At 39.3% G+C, this 13,064-nt stretch overlaps 1 protein-coding gene and 1 non-coding gene across 2 annotated transcripts; both read right to left on the reverse strand.

The window, feature by feature from the left end:
* Window positions 1-3,229: 3,229 nt before the first annotated feature.
* Window positions 3,230-13,014, reverse strand: RANBP1 (RAN binding protein 1). The gene is made up of 6 exons (XM_040080788.2): window positions 12,889-13,014; window positions 11,020-11,156; window positions 9,847-10,004; window positions 8,021-8,149; window positions 6,052-6,117; window positions 3,230-5,116 (listed from the first exon to the last, which is right to left on the reverse strand). Exons 1-6 carry the CDS (start codon window positions 12,901-12,903, stop codon window positions 4,995-4,997), a joined length of 627 nt encoding a protein of 208 aa, XP_039936722.1. The 5' UTR covers window positions 12,904-13,014; the 3' UTR covers window positions 3,230-4,994.
* LOC120760766 (small nucleolar RNA SNORA77) lies at window positions 5,845-5,973 on the reverse strand. Its single transcript, XR_005703468.1, has one exon. It is a non-coding gene; the product is annotated as a small nucleolar RNA SNORA77 (small nucleolar RNA).
* Window positions 13,015-13,064: the final 50 nt, after the last annotated feature.

Genomic DNA, 13,064 nt, shown 5'->3' on the forward strand with positions numbered 1-13,064 from the left:
CTTGCTCGAATTTGCTGTTGCCATTAAACAGTGACCACAATAACTATATTTTTCTTACTAGAACAGATGTAGTTGCCAGCCCACATCCTACTGGTGACCTGCAAACTGTTCAGGGTCACTGGGAGAACCATCAAGGATCACCAATTTGTTGTTTAATAAAAGCTGGTTTTCCCCTCAGATTTACAGTGCTCAGAACAGTGATACCTGGATCATTTTGTGCTGCACAGTGCTGCCAAAAGTCCAAGCAAGGGCCAGACAGTTCTGGGTACAAGCCAGGCCTACTAAGTTACCCACTGGAACTTTAATGTGATAATTTTCATTTAGTTGTTAATTTCTTACCAGATAAATCAAGAAATTATTGCCTAATAATGACTTCTCAGTAACCTTAACAGATTTATGACAAAATTTTCTAGATGATTCCAATAGATATTTTTCATGGGATGGCATTTGCTCAGAACAGATTTGGTGTATTTCCCAACAACAGCAATGGGGCATGGCAAGCTGCATTTACTATGAGACTTTGGTAACTCTGAAGAGTGATTCCTAAATGATCCCCACAAAAAAAATACTTGCATCAGAATGAGGTAGGCCTTCAAGCAGTTTTAAAGGTTCATCCTGTTTAAAACCATTACTTAAGTGCAATTCTCCTCCTCTAAATGGAATATCACTCTAAATGATGCTGCTGAAAGTCTGCAAGCCAACAGTGTTCATAAACCAGCAAACAAGATGTTAAAACTGATAAGCACTGTTTATATGAAGCAATGCAACTTTAATTATACCAGTTAGAACAGTCTTGAGATATATCCTCCAAGCATACAAAATATTGTCATTTTAATGTCCAATCCAACTTTGTTCATGTTTACAATAGCCATAATGGTCAGTGGTTTGTGTCTAATGTGATTTAAGTGGACAAAGATATTCCATACCTAAATTTGCGTATTATAAAAATACAGTGGTCATAAATCTGATACACAGCTGTAGATACTAACACTACTCAGCTCTTAAATATTAGGAATACTGTATTTTGTTCCTGTGCTTGTCAGTTTTCACAACCTCAAGATTTATTTCCTTATTCTTACTTGCACAAGCTGCTTACTTGAGAAGCACCTTGTTTTCACAGGAACTAGTCTGAGAAATCACTTACATGTAGAATCCACTCTACAGCTCATTACTTCAAACTTTTCTTCCTCAAGCAAAACACTTCTCATCTGTTGCAGTTAAGTTTTCCTTAGCTCCTTACTCTGAAAATGATACATTGTCAAAGATTTAGTTAAGGTTGGTAAAAAAAACTGGTAAATTCCTCTTCTTTCTATCTTAAAGAGTAATTCTAACTGAATCTAATTAGGAAGACTTTAAAGTAGATACTAAGTGAACACCATAAAATAAAATATAATCCTTTATTCACATCTCACTTCACTGAACTACTGTAAGCTTACCCATGACCTTAGCAATGTAAAAACACTTTGAAATTAGTTTGGCTAATCAAAATTAAAACATTGGCTTGCCATGGACACCTCAGAAAATACAGCTTGCTCGAAACAACCTGGAGCAGCTAGGACAGATGGGTGTCCTGGGAACAGAAGGGTGTAAATAAAGACAGCAGTGGAGAGATTTGGGGTTGTTTAAATAATCACCCACTTTAAGGGTGATTTAACTTTAAATAATTTAACTTTATTTAAGTGTAAGGACTCAGCACTGAAAGCCAACAGCAATTTGTACAGATCAAAACCCAGTAGGGCAGTTTATAATGTGATCTCTTCCACATCTACACAAATAGGTGCAATTTAATATTACTAAGGTGACAAGCTGAGGTTTCTGAACTCTGATTCCTTTAGAGAAAGGCTTCTAGTAATATTGAAGTTTTTCACTGAGTTACGTGAAGGAATGCACTGAGATGGAGCAGCACAAGGCCCAGCATTGCTGAGGGAGGTCAGAATTCAGCACAACTCATCATGAGCCACACACAGCATCACCCAGAGGACACAACACTCAAACTGGTAACAACACCTAGCAACAAAATCCGAAGAACTACTCAGACTCATGTTTTTTCCCTTTACATACAGGTATTCCTTGAGCATGTTGCATCAAAATGAAGAATTTACAACATTCTCCTATTTGCATAGTGTTGAGAGCAATTTTAATTTTCTGAGGTTTTGCTATCACTCAGAACTTTTGTTTGATACAAGCTACCAGGGAAAAAAAATTGATATTTAGTGTTAAAACACAAGAAATTGGGAGTGCTTGCAATTTGTGAATGAGACATTTAGTGTTACTAATACAAACTTATTCTTGGAGAAAAATCCCCTAAGAGATTAGCATAGTCTTCAAAACAATTAACATGGAATCTAGGGAGAGCTAATTTGAATTAATTTCTATAATAAGTGGACTTCTAAAACACATGAACTAGCTGTTAAGAGATACTATTTTGATGCTTGACAAAATTTAACGATTTTGAAGTTGAATTCATCACTCAGGAGTCCTCAGACATTCATCCATTCAGCACATACACACAAAATCATTTGTACCACCAAAGGCTGGATCACTAAGCCTGGCTATATAAAATCTTTCTAAATCTGAAGCAAGCAGAAAATTTGTACAAATTGCAGACTTTAGCACCCAACAATGCTTTATTAACCCTGTTGTATTTTCCTTCTTTACAAAAAATGGATTAGAACTTTTAAAAAGTCTTCAATTGGCAGCCTACTTCACCAACAGGCAAGTTAAATCATCAGAATGACTTGCACAAAAAAACCCCCTTATATCGCTGAGATAATTTTAAAAATACTTACTGCTTTTTAATGTGTAGAACAGCTAAAGTGACCAGAACATTGAATGACCATCCTTTAGTTTAGAGGACTAAAACATTCTTCAGCCAAATGTTACTCAGAGAAATTATTTTACTGAGTAGTCCCTCAGCTTGCAGACTTTGCAAGGATTGTTGCAATCCATGAACTGTCAACACAGATCAGTTAACCTACACAGGAGTGGAAATGTCTTGAAGTCATTTAAGCATGCTGAAGTAAGAGGGGAAGAAGAGAAGGTAATAAATTAAGCAGGAGTCATCAATAACTAATATTAAGACAAATTATGTCGTTCAGGTGCCGCCCTCCCCTTCTGTACAATGTTTGACAGTGAAATGCAACTCACCCATTTTGCTGCCTTCATCACTTCGCCCCTGCAGACTAAAAATGCATTTCCAGTAAGAGTTCTCAAAATAAAAAGCAAATCCTTTAAATGAAAATTTAAGTTTATTTTGAAATTTTTAAGTCATTTCTATCAATTTAGACACAGCTTGACATTATCAGATCATTTACAGTGATTCATGGATAAAGATTTGGCTTTTACATTCAAATGTTAAATACTTCAAAATAGCTTTGTCTTGTTATTTCCAAACCAGAAACACTAAAGAGCATTTTATTTTGCCTTTCAACCATCTTTGTTAATTAACAGACTTTTGATATCTGCTGTAGTTGAAGGGGAATGTGCAAAACACCAAAGGAATTATTTTGTTTGAATGAAGTGAGTACCTTAAGTACAGTTCCAGATTTAAGACTCGTTCACTGTAGCATCCAAAGGCAGTGCTAAGAAGAAAGACGTGATTTATTTTTAAAAAATATATTTTCCTCACATAGACTGCAGATCCTGACTGAGTTAAAAGCCTCTTCATGAAGACAAAAAGGTCTTGCTATCCCATGTTAACATCATTCAATCTTACAGTTTAGCAAGTTTTGTCCAGTGTTCATAATTATTTTGGAAACTATTATAAAATTTCATCTCTATCCTAACACAATCCTCATATTAGTGTTTAACAACAAAATTCAGTTTACCTATCAGACTTAATTGTGTTGATTTTATTGCTTACTATAGCTCATTTTCTTACTCGCTAGCACTAATTTGAAATTGGATAAACAAAAAGCACTTGCAGGGAAGAGATTTGACCAATTTGCCCATTCTGACAAGGAGGGTGTCCCTCAGGCATGTGCACCATAATTAACTGTTCCAAAGTGAATTCCAGCTTGCTGCTCTCCAAGAGGGACAGCCTCCCTACCAAACATCTGAGAAGTTCAAAATTCCTCCAGTTTATAAAAACATGAGCTCCAGAGCCCTGGGGAAAAAAAAAAAGGCAAGGGAAATCACACAGGGAGGTACTCAAACAGCTCAGGTTCCTTTGCACACACCTCAGCATAACAGGCTGCTGCCTCCAGTCAGCAAGCAGCACCATGGAAGATCTGGGACAACAGGAGGAGCTTTCTGCTAGAATCAAGCCTTTGTACTATTAACAAATTCGGGGTGGGGGGGAAGCACAGATTGTGTTTTGTGAGAGGAAAACTGCTTCTCAAATCTAAGATAATAAATTTTATCCCCCACCTTTGCTTTCACTGTCTGATGGACCATCAGCAGCACTGTGCCAGGAATGCTCTCACTGCCTGATTCCGGAAGTCTGCTGCGTTTCAAGGTGCACAGGCACATTCCCTGCTCAGGTACACACAGCAGCAGGTGTGAAAGGTCTGTTAGATTACAGTCTAGAAGCCACATAAGAAACACAAATGCAATCCTAATCTTCCCTGCTGACAAAGTCTGTTAACCTACTTAATCCACAGGAATGATGATATGTAGCTCAATTAAACATTTCATAAGCCTTTACAGTATACAGAAAATTCAGTTCTGTCCCCTGATGCTGTTTTCAAGTTTGTTTTATTCACTCTTTTGGATGACTATAAATAAGTGTTTCCACTATGGAAAAGAAAGTTAGCACAGTACATTTTCATGACCAGGGAATGAATTTTTCTGAAGACACCTTCCAAAGGGCAAAAACTTAGAAAAAACAATATGAATGTTGAATTCAGTTCCATATAAAGTCCCTTGTAAAAATTAAAAAAAAAAAAAACAAAAAAAACCAAAAAAAAAACCAACAAAAAAAGAATAAAAAAGAAAAAAGAAAAAAAAAGAAAAAAAAAATATAAAAAGGAAAAACTGCAAGGCCCAGGATGATTTTATTGCTTTTCTTCTTTTTCCTTGGTCTCTTTCTTCTCAGATTCTCTGCTCTCTTCCTTTACAGAAAGCTCTTCTAGTTTTTCAGCAACTTTATCAGCACTATCATTTTTGTCTGTGCCTGCTAAAAGATTGGTTAGGAAAAGTATTACATAGAGGCAGAACAGATTTTGCTGTTAGAAATGAGTAAAGAAGCAGAGGGTGAAGGGGGTGGGGAGAAGCAGCTGGTACTGGACAAAAATAAATATATTCTTCACTGACCACTGGAATGACTCATTCTGTTTCTTTTCCTCTAGTAATTATTCATATGTCAGAATTCAAGAAACACCACTTGTATATGTTAATGACTACACGAGGGCTTAATCACAGGGACTGAATGAGGGATGTGTAACATCTGGCCTGCTGTGCTGCTACCAATAAAGTATCCAGACAAGTCCTTAGCTTCTTCTCATCCTAACCAAAAACAAGCAAAGTCAAGTTCCCCAGTTTGAAACTGGAACATAGGAATTCCTATGACTGGAAAACTCCAACCTAAGTATCTTGAAGAATGCTGACTGCAGACCACTGGTAGTCTGTACTTAAGGAAGATAGAAATGTTTGTTTCATTTACATGGGGAGATATCTTGTCACAAAGGCAATTCTAAAGGGAGGTGCAATAATCTATTAGAGATTTGTGAACAACCTCACACACTAATAACTATAAAAAACATTAAATATTATACTTGCATGATTATACATTTGAGAAATTTGGGAAAGGGACCTGGAAGGAAGAAAGAGCACTTTGGTTGCAGTGTTCACAGTTCATTTGTTTATTATCAGCCATACATATTTCCTTGACAGCCTCTCCAAAGCAGCCATGTCCCAACAGCAACTGTAACAGCCTTCCACAGGAAAGGCCATCGTCACTCCTGTGAGCTCTTACTCTTGCAGACAGAAAAGCACCTGAACTGAGGGCTGCAGTTCAGCACAGAGTGAGTCTGCTGGAACACAACACTCCAGGTACTGTAACCACACACACAGCACAGAAATGTGGCACCAAGTACACTGAGATGGTCTTACCTTTCTTTGCTGTCTTGCCTACTTCATTCCTGCATTCTTCAAATTTTGCCTTGAATTTCTGTGCATCTGTTTCAGTGGAGATAAAATATTTTTTCATTACTTTTACCACCTCATAACATTGAATACTTCTAATCTTGAAGAAAAATACCCCAGGAGAAACTTTGTATAAACAAAATGTGTAGGGACCTATGAAATAATCTAGTAGATCATACAAGATGTAAAATTCTTCAATCACATCTTTGTGCAAAAGCAATTAATCGCCTTCAGCAAGCTTACTAAAACAGCTTATTTTGCAAAATATTCAAAATGTAATGCCAGCAGGAGCTGTTTTATAGCTATTGCAACTCCCAGCTGTCTGTAGCCTAAAGGAATAGGAATATGATGTCAGAAACTGCTAATACAACTATCTGTATGCAAAAGACTGAAGATTAGCTTTGAACTGCTATTCTTGCCAGCTATGTTACACCCTAAGAGTCTTCCACAACCTGACCATAACTGGGGGTTCTTAGCATCAGCAGAGGAAGACAATGCCTGTTTCACCAGTACAGCATTCAGAGTCTGTACCTGAGGGCCACTCCTCACTGCAAGAGCCAACAATGCATAATCTTCATTATGTTCTGGTCTAAGCCACCACTCGATTCAACAACCATTCCAAGCAGCTGATCCAATTCCAATAATGTCTCTATTCAGGTAACACAAGCAAGAAGAGATTGGGCAAGGAGCTTCCTGAAACCAGACCAACCAAGGTGCTGCTCGCCTGGCATCCCAGGCTGGTCTGGCTGACCACAGGAGGTCACTGTTGCCCCACAGGAATTCTGAAGACATTTTGTAACTAGTCCAGGAAGTGTTTCGGATTCCTTTTCAAGCATCTCAAACAGGAGAGACACCTGAAGGACAAACTTAAGTCATCTGCTTAGTCAGTACTGCAAAGGGCAAAGAGGAAGAAAGGACTACTCCCTCAAGACAGAACATTAAATAAACTGAACAGCCTCTATCAGAAAGAGGGAAAGACTTTTCAGAGATGAGTTACACTTTCATTTCCTACCTGATCATGAAGCAAGCACTAAGCAGGTGGACCAGAAAGGTTTATTTGGCTAAACAAAATGACACTGGAGTCATAAGGCAAAGGAAAAAGGCCAGATACACTAAATTCTTTCCTGATGTAGTCATATCCATCAAGTTTTAAAATATACAACCACTTTATGATCCATCTAGTATATAAGGAGAAAAGGAACATACCACACTAAACTTGTGTGGCAAATTGCAAAGCAAGAAATGCAACACTTTTTCATTTTGCTTCTTTTTTAAAAAAAACCAAACGAACAACAAGGCAACATAAACTCCTCTGCCTCCAAACACTTCCTTGATTTAATCCTAGCCAATCCATTACTAGAATTACTTTTCTGGTACTCAGCGTCGCCACTCCAGAAAAACCCACCAACTAGTATGATGGGTCTGACTAGCACTTTTCACTGAGGATTCCATTTAATCAAAACAAAGAAGATACTACATACTTCATTAAAAAAAAAAAATAAAACCAACCCAGATATTCTGCTAATGCAGACAGACCAGAAATATCAAGTCAGGATTTCCTTGTTTCTAATGCAAAAATCTAAATTTAACTACAACTGAGCACCTGAATTACATGAAATTAAGCTGTATGTGAGTCTCTTAACTGCCTTTAGTTTTATTCTAATTGGCATTACACTTACATGAAATGGCTCATGTCAAAAAAGTGCCTAGGGCAGAAACTATACAAATACTACTGCAGACCTAATTACAATGCTGTTTGTCAACAGATACGTTAAAGTGATTAACAGATTTCTCTCAGATAAAGAATTAATTAGCTAACACTACCATGCAGGGGTGAGATACAGCACATCTCCAACAATGGTTTAGAGCAGCATTTAGACAAGCAGGGTAACACAACAGTTTACAATCAGTGTAAGTTCAGTGCCAGTCCACTCACTCTCTGCGTTTAGAAATCGGATTGCCAGAAGTTCAGGCTTGGGGCTTTCATCTGCAAAGTCAGCATGTGTGTTCCAGACCCATGCCCTGTCACTCCCAGCGTTAGGCTTCAGCTCCATTAAGGGTGTGACTGAAAGGAAAGCATTAAAAGATGTACAGAGCACAATAGCAAATGATTTCCACACCAGCCTCCATAAATCTCAGCGACAACAGGCTGCGTTGGTTACGTAAAGCACTTGACACAAAATTACTCTGGGATAAATACAAGACAGTGGTGTTCACATATATTTTTCCTTACATTGCAAATAAAATTAGGCAAGGCTGTTACCATGTGAGAGAACGTTGGATTCACTACTCTTAGGAAAAAGAGTTGGATCCAATTTTTGCTTAAAATGGATGACAGTGATACTAAGAGATTCAGTCACTGAGCACAGCTCTGAAGTACAGGCAAATTATTTAGGAGGAAAAGGCATCCAGACAGAAAAACAACACTCATTCTTTGTCTGCACGCCAAAACTACTACCAAAATTAATTTTAAAAAGCACTATTCCTTCAATTAGTCATCAGGTTAATTACCTCTCCCCATCAGTTTAAAGCTGTACTACAAGATATTACAGAATTCTGCAGTGCTGCGAAGTGCACACAGTGTCTTTTCAATCTGTTTGTTCCCCCCCCAGTAAATGGGGTCCTGTCCCTCCAAGACACTACAATTACCTCACCTAACTGACTGGAGAAGTTGAAATGTTACTTCCCACAGTACCTTAAGACTTTTTACATTATAGACATGCAAAGTGTAAGCAGGGCTTTTTTTCTCCTTGAGCCCTGTCTAGTGCAGGAGAAATCTGAAGAGTCTCCTCCCTTCCCTGCATTTTTAACATCTAGAGATCAAAACACATTTTACTCCATTTAATGTGTGGCAAAAATGAAGAGACTTCTTTTGTCTGACTGTGACTCAGCATAAATTCAACAAAAAAATCTATAAGGAGAGCAGCTTTTCCAGGAAAAACAACCTAAACAACTTCTGACATGAATACTATAAATTCATCAATTCTGTTTTGCTATGTGCCACATTCCCCTACACAAAAGGTTTATTCCTGCTGGTTGGTGGCATTCTTGAGGTTTGCATTAAGCTACTTCTTATTTCAACTTATCTAAATGTAGTTTAACTCCAGGGAACACTATAGACTCCTCATATAGAAATCTGAGTACCACCAAACTGGTCTACTTGTTGCAAGTTGTGCTGACTTTCAAGTCTGTCTTGCTCTTGCATGTTTTTTGTTGTTTTTTTTTTTTAATTCAAAGAGGATTCTCTTTTGAATGAGTCAGCCCAATGTAACATGCTCATTTCAGTTTCTTTCACAAGCAGAGAAAGGCAGACTCAGATTTGCTTGGTACCTCAGTCTCTGTTTTCTGATGGTAAAGGATTGGTTTTGGAAATTCATTTAACTCAAAGTAGTAAATTCTTACATCATGGTTTTTCTCACTCTTTTACAAATGCAAGCCAGCATATATTAAATTCTTATTCCAAACAGTATTAAGGGCTACATGTTCTACACTCTATTAATCATTAAAATAAAGCACACACACACAGAGGAAGAAATCACACGATGCCTGTCTATCACTGCTAAACTTTAAAGTGACTTTAGTTAGTCTTACAATACTATCAGACTCTGAAGGAAAAAAACTCCTTCTTCCTTCCATTAATAAAAATAACCCCTCATGGTTTTTGATGCCTGAAATCTCGTATGAAGAGCAAGACACAACCATACTTAAATTCTACAAGCTTATTTTTAAAATCAAGAATAGGTATAGCAATGTATAACATACTGTAATGGTTTGCACAGATTTTTAGGGTTTTATCCCTCCGCATGAGGAGGCGAATTGTTCCCTTCTCCTTGTGTTTCAGGAGCTTCACATCACCAGTTCCTCGTTCTTTCCATTCTGGAAGGTCATTCTCAGATGCAAACCGGAAGAGCTTTGCTCGCCTTGGAGAACAGAAAATTTAATTAGCCTGCATGTATTAAGATATTTATTAAAACACCACACCTGAGCAAACAGCACAGTCCTGTTTAAAATACACACACAAGAAGAAAACAATTCCTTTCATAAGATGCCCTGTTCTGCTTCAATATACACATTCAGAAACTGATACGAGAAATTAAATCTAATCATAAAATATTAGGAATTATGTAATAACTGTACTAAAATTCAACAGGTTCTGGACACTCTTAGGGGATGATAAACATATTTGGTGTAGGCAACCTTTTAAATTCTGTTGATTATCAGGTTTTGCTACAGCTAGAATTCACCACACTACCTGTCAGAAACTGACCATCACTTTAGTTATTATCAGAATCTATACAAGAACTCAAACCTCTTTTCCAGATGAGCAATACCATTCTGTAATTAAGTGAAAGAAGAATTTTATAAACCTATTTAAAGCAAGCACATCAGAGATCAAACTCAAAATGCTTCTTAAGCCTTTAGACTACATTTTTCTTCAGGCAGATAAAGCCATCCTGATCTGACAATAAGCATCATCTAAAGACAAACTGTGTTGAAGACAACAGACAGGAACTGCCACAAATGCCCCAATACTGTACTGCAGCTGTTGCTTTTATTATTTCAGTACCTTGTACCTCACTCTTTACCCAGGGATGCATGGCAGCAACACCACATCTCACTTCCTTCCTCCCAAGACAATTGTTTCACATTCTGTGATCATAATTTCAATTATTATTACCTAAGTTGTTGTCTTTTTTACACAAACAATGCTAAAGCCAGATTCACACTACCAACTCCCTTCTATGGTTCCAGACTTCATTTTCTTGGGCCAACATCAATCACTCCCCACTCAATCTCTGCCATCACAGTGCAGACCAACCAAGTCAGATTACCCCTTCATACAGAGACTGCTGCATGTTATGGAGCTTTTATATAAACACTGTCGAGTTTAAGCCTAATGAACATTCAGAAAATAGCGAGAAATATTCTACTCACATCTTAAAAAGTTCTTCCTCATCCTCTTCCAGAGTTTTTATTTCTTGCTCTGGAAGGGAAACTATGGGTTCAAACTGAGGATCATGGTTAGAATCATCTGCATTTTCAGTAGAAGTATCATGCTCCTCATGTGCTTCCTGAGGAGAAAAGAAAACACAAACTTGCTTTGTACCCAAACATTGAAGTATGCACATCTGTGTTTAAAACATTTATGGCTTTTCAGCAACTAGATACCCCATAAAAGTAAAGAAATATGATTATACCTGAAAACAAATTACTTTTAATTCAACATACAGTTACACTAAGAAACAAAATGGTGCTCATGCAGTGCTAGGTGTTTTAATCTTACCACTCATGAATAGTGCAGAGGCTTGGCCTTGGAGTAATACTTCTTGGTTATGGAAAAATAATTTCTTCAACAAATGTTATGTGTTTTATGCTGCTAAAACCCTGCTACTTCTTAGTGCCTAATGACCCATTGTTAATGGGAAAATTAGAAAAAACCCACACAACATCCACCTAACCCAGCTTAAGGAACACGTTGCATCCTGAGTTCATCATTCTGTCTTACGTATTAGAATTACACACAGGCAAAGATATTTTGAGATACAGCTGTAATGCTCATTAAATAATTTAGGTTTCTTACTTATTCTCTTCAAGGAACTTTAAGTTACTGGTAAATGGCCAAAGTAATACTTTCTATTTAAGTTGTTTAGGAATCTGTCAGAGCATTCATTAAGGGTAAGAATGGTTTTTACTATGTAACTAGTAGGTAAATGATAAATATCTCTGGTACTTCATACATATGGACTATTAAGAAGCACTCAGCACACAAGCCTAGGTGAGAGATTCATATGCAAGTTTAACAAAGCCACAGAACAGCTATCTCAGGTCAAGGGAACTGATTTGGTTTTGGGGTTTTTTTTTGTTGCTGCTTGAGTAACAGAAAGGAAAAACAGTCTACACATAGAAGACATTTAAATAATATTTTTACTTTACAAATGGAAGAGTTCACTCTTACAGGCTCTATTCACAATGTCCTTTACAGAGCAGGTACACACCGCGTGTGCATAAAGCAATCTGTTTTTACTAAATAGTAAACAAAAGAAAAGAGGGGGCAAGGGAAATACTGGGTAAAAAATGGTGCAAAATAAAATCTATATGTATCAATAACGTCACACAATCTATAGCCAGTTTTATGTCCCCAGTGTTCCAGCATGGGAAAAAAAAGGCGAGAAAGGCGTTACTTCACATCTGTTTCCAAAAAAACAGGAAAAGAAACGTTAGCCAAACTTTTATACATTGTATCCATGCGTGGAAGCAGCACATCCCGCATGGTAATTCATCACGCGTTCTGCGCCTGAGCAATTCATTACATAGACCATGAGAAATACACAATTCCCAGCAGCCAGATGCGAGAACGCGGATCCCGTTATCACGACACGATCCCGCCCTGCCGCGACACGGAGCACGTGGGCAACCGCTGCGGCACGAGGGGTCCGGCAGCGGGCCGGGGGAGGGGCGGAAAGACGGAGAAGAAAGGAGGGAAACGGGGAGAAGGACTACCCAAAAGATCCCGGGTCGCTCGGGCTCCCTCATGCCGGGGAACGGCCAAGGCGTGTGCAGGGGCCGGCCCGAGCGGCCACACGCGCCCGGAGGGGCCGCAAACCCCCGGTCCCGCGGGCGCGGCCACTCCAGCCCCCGCCAAGGCCCAGCGTCCGTCCCCCCCCCCACACCGGGCCCTGCCCGTCCTCGGCTCCCCCCGCCCGGGCCCCACCTGTTTCCGTTACTCTCCCACCCCGGCCTGCGGTGCCGCCCTCTCCCCCCCGCTGTTCCCGGCCCGGCCGCCGGCCCGCGGCCGCCCCTCACCGCCGTGTCCGCCATGGGCCCGGTCGCCGCGCTCCGCTCGCCGCTTCCTGCCGCGCGCCCCGCCCGCCTTTACCTCATTCCCGCAGCCCGCGCCGCGCCGCCGCAAGGCCCGATGGGAACCGCCCGCTCCCCCTCAGCCCCCCGCGCTCGCGCCCCGCCCCCGGCGCGGGCAGAGC

Source organism: Hirundo rustica, chromosome 17 (assembly GCF_015227805.2).
Source record: "Hirundo rustica isolate bHirRus1 chromosome 17, bHirRus1.pri.v3, whole genome shotgun sequence".
Classification (NCBI taxonomy): domain Eukaryota; kingdom Metazoa; phylum Chordata; class Aves; order Passeriformes; family Hirundinidae; genus Hirundo; species Hirundo rustica.

What these genes read in the sequence shown, in the direction of transcription:
- RANBP1 (XM_040080788.2), bottom strand. An exon ending in GAGGAAGAACTTTTTAAGAT is followed by an intron (nt 10,005 to 11,019) that starts GTGAGTAGAATA and finishes CTGTTCTCCAAG; the next exon opens with GCGAGCAAAGCTCTTCCGGT. An exon ending in AATCTGTGCAAACCATTACA is followed by an intron (nt 8,150 to 9,846) that starts GTATGTTATACA and finishes CTTTCCTTTCAG; the next exon opens with TCACACCCTTAATGGAGCTG.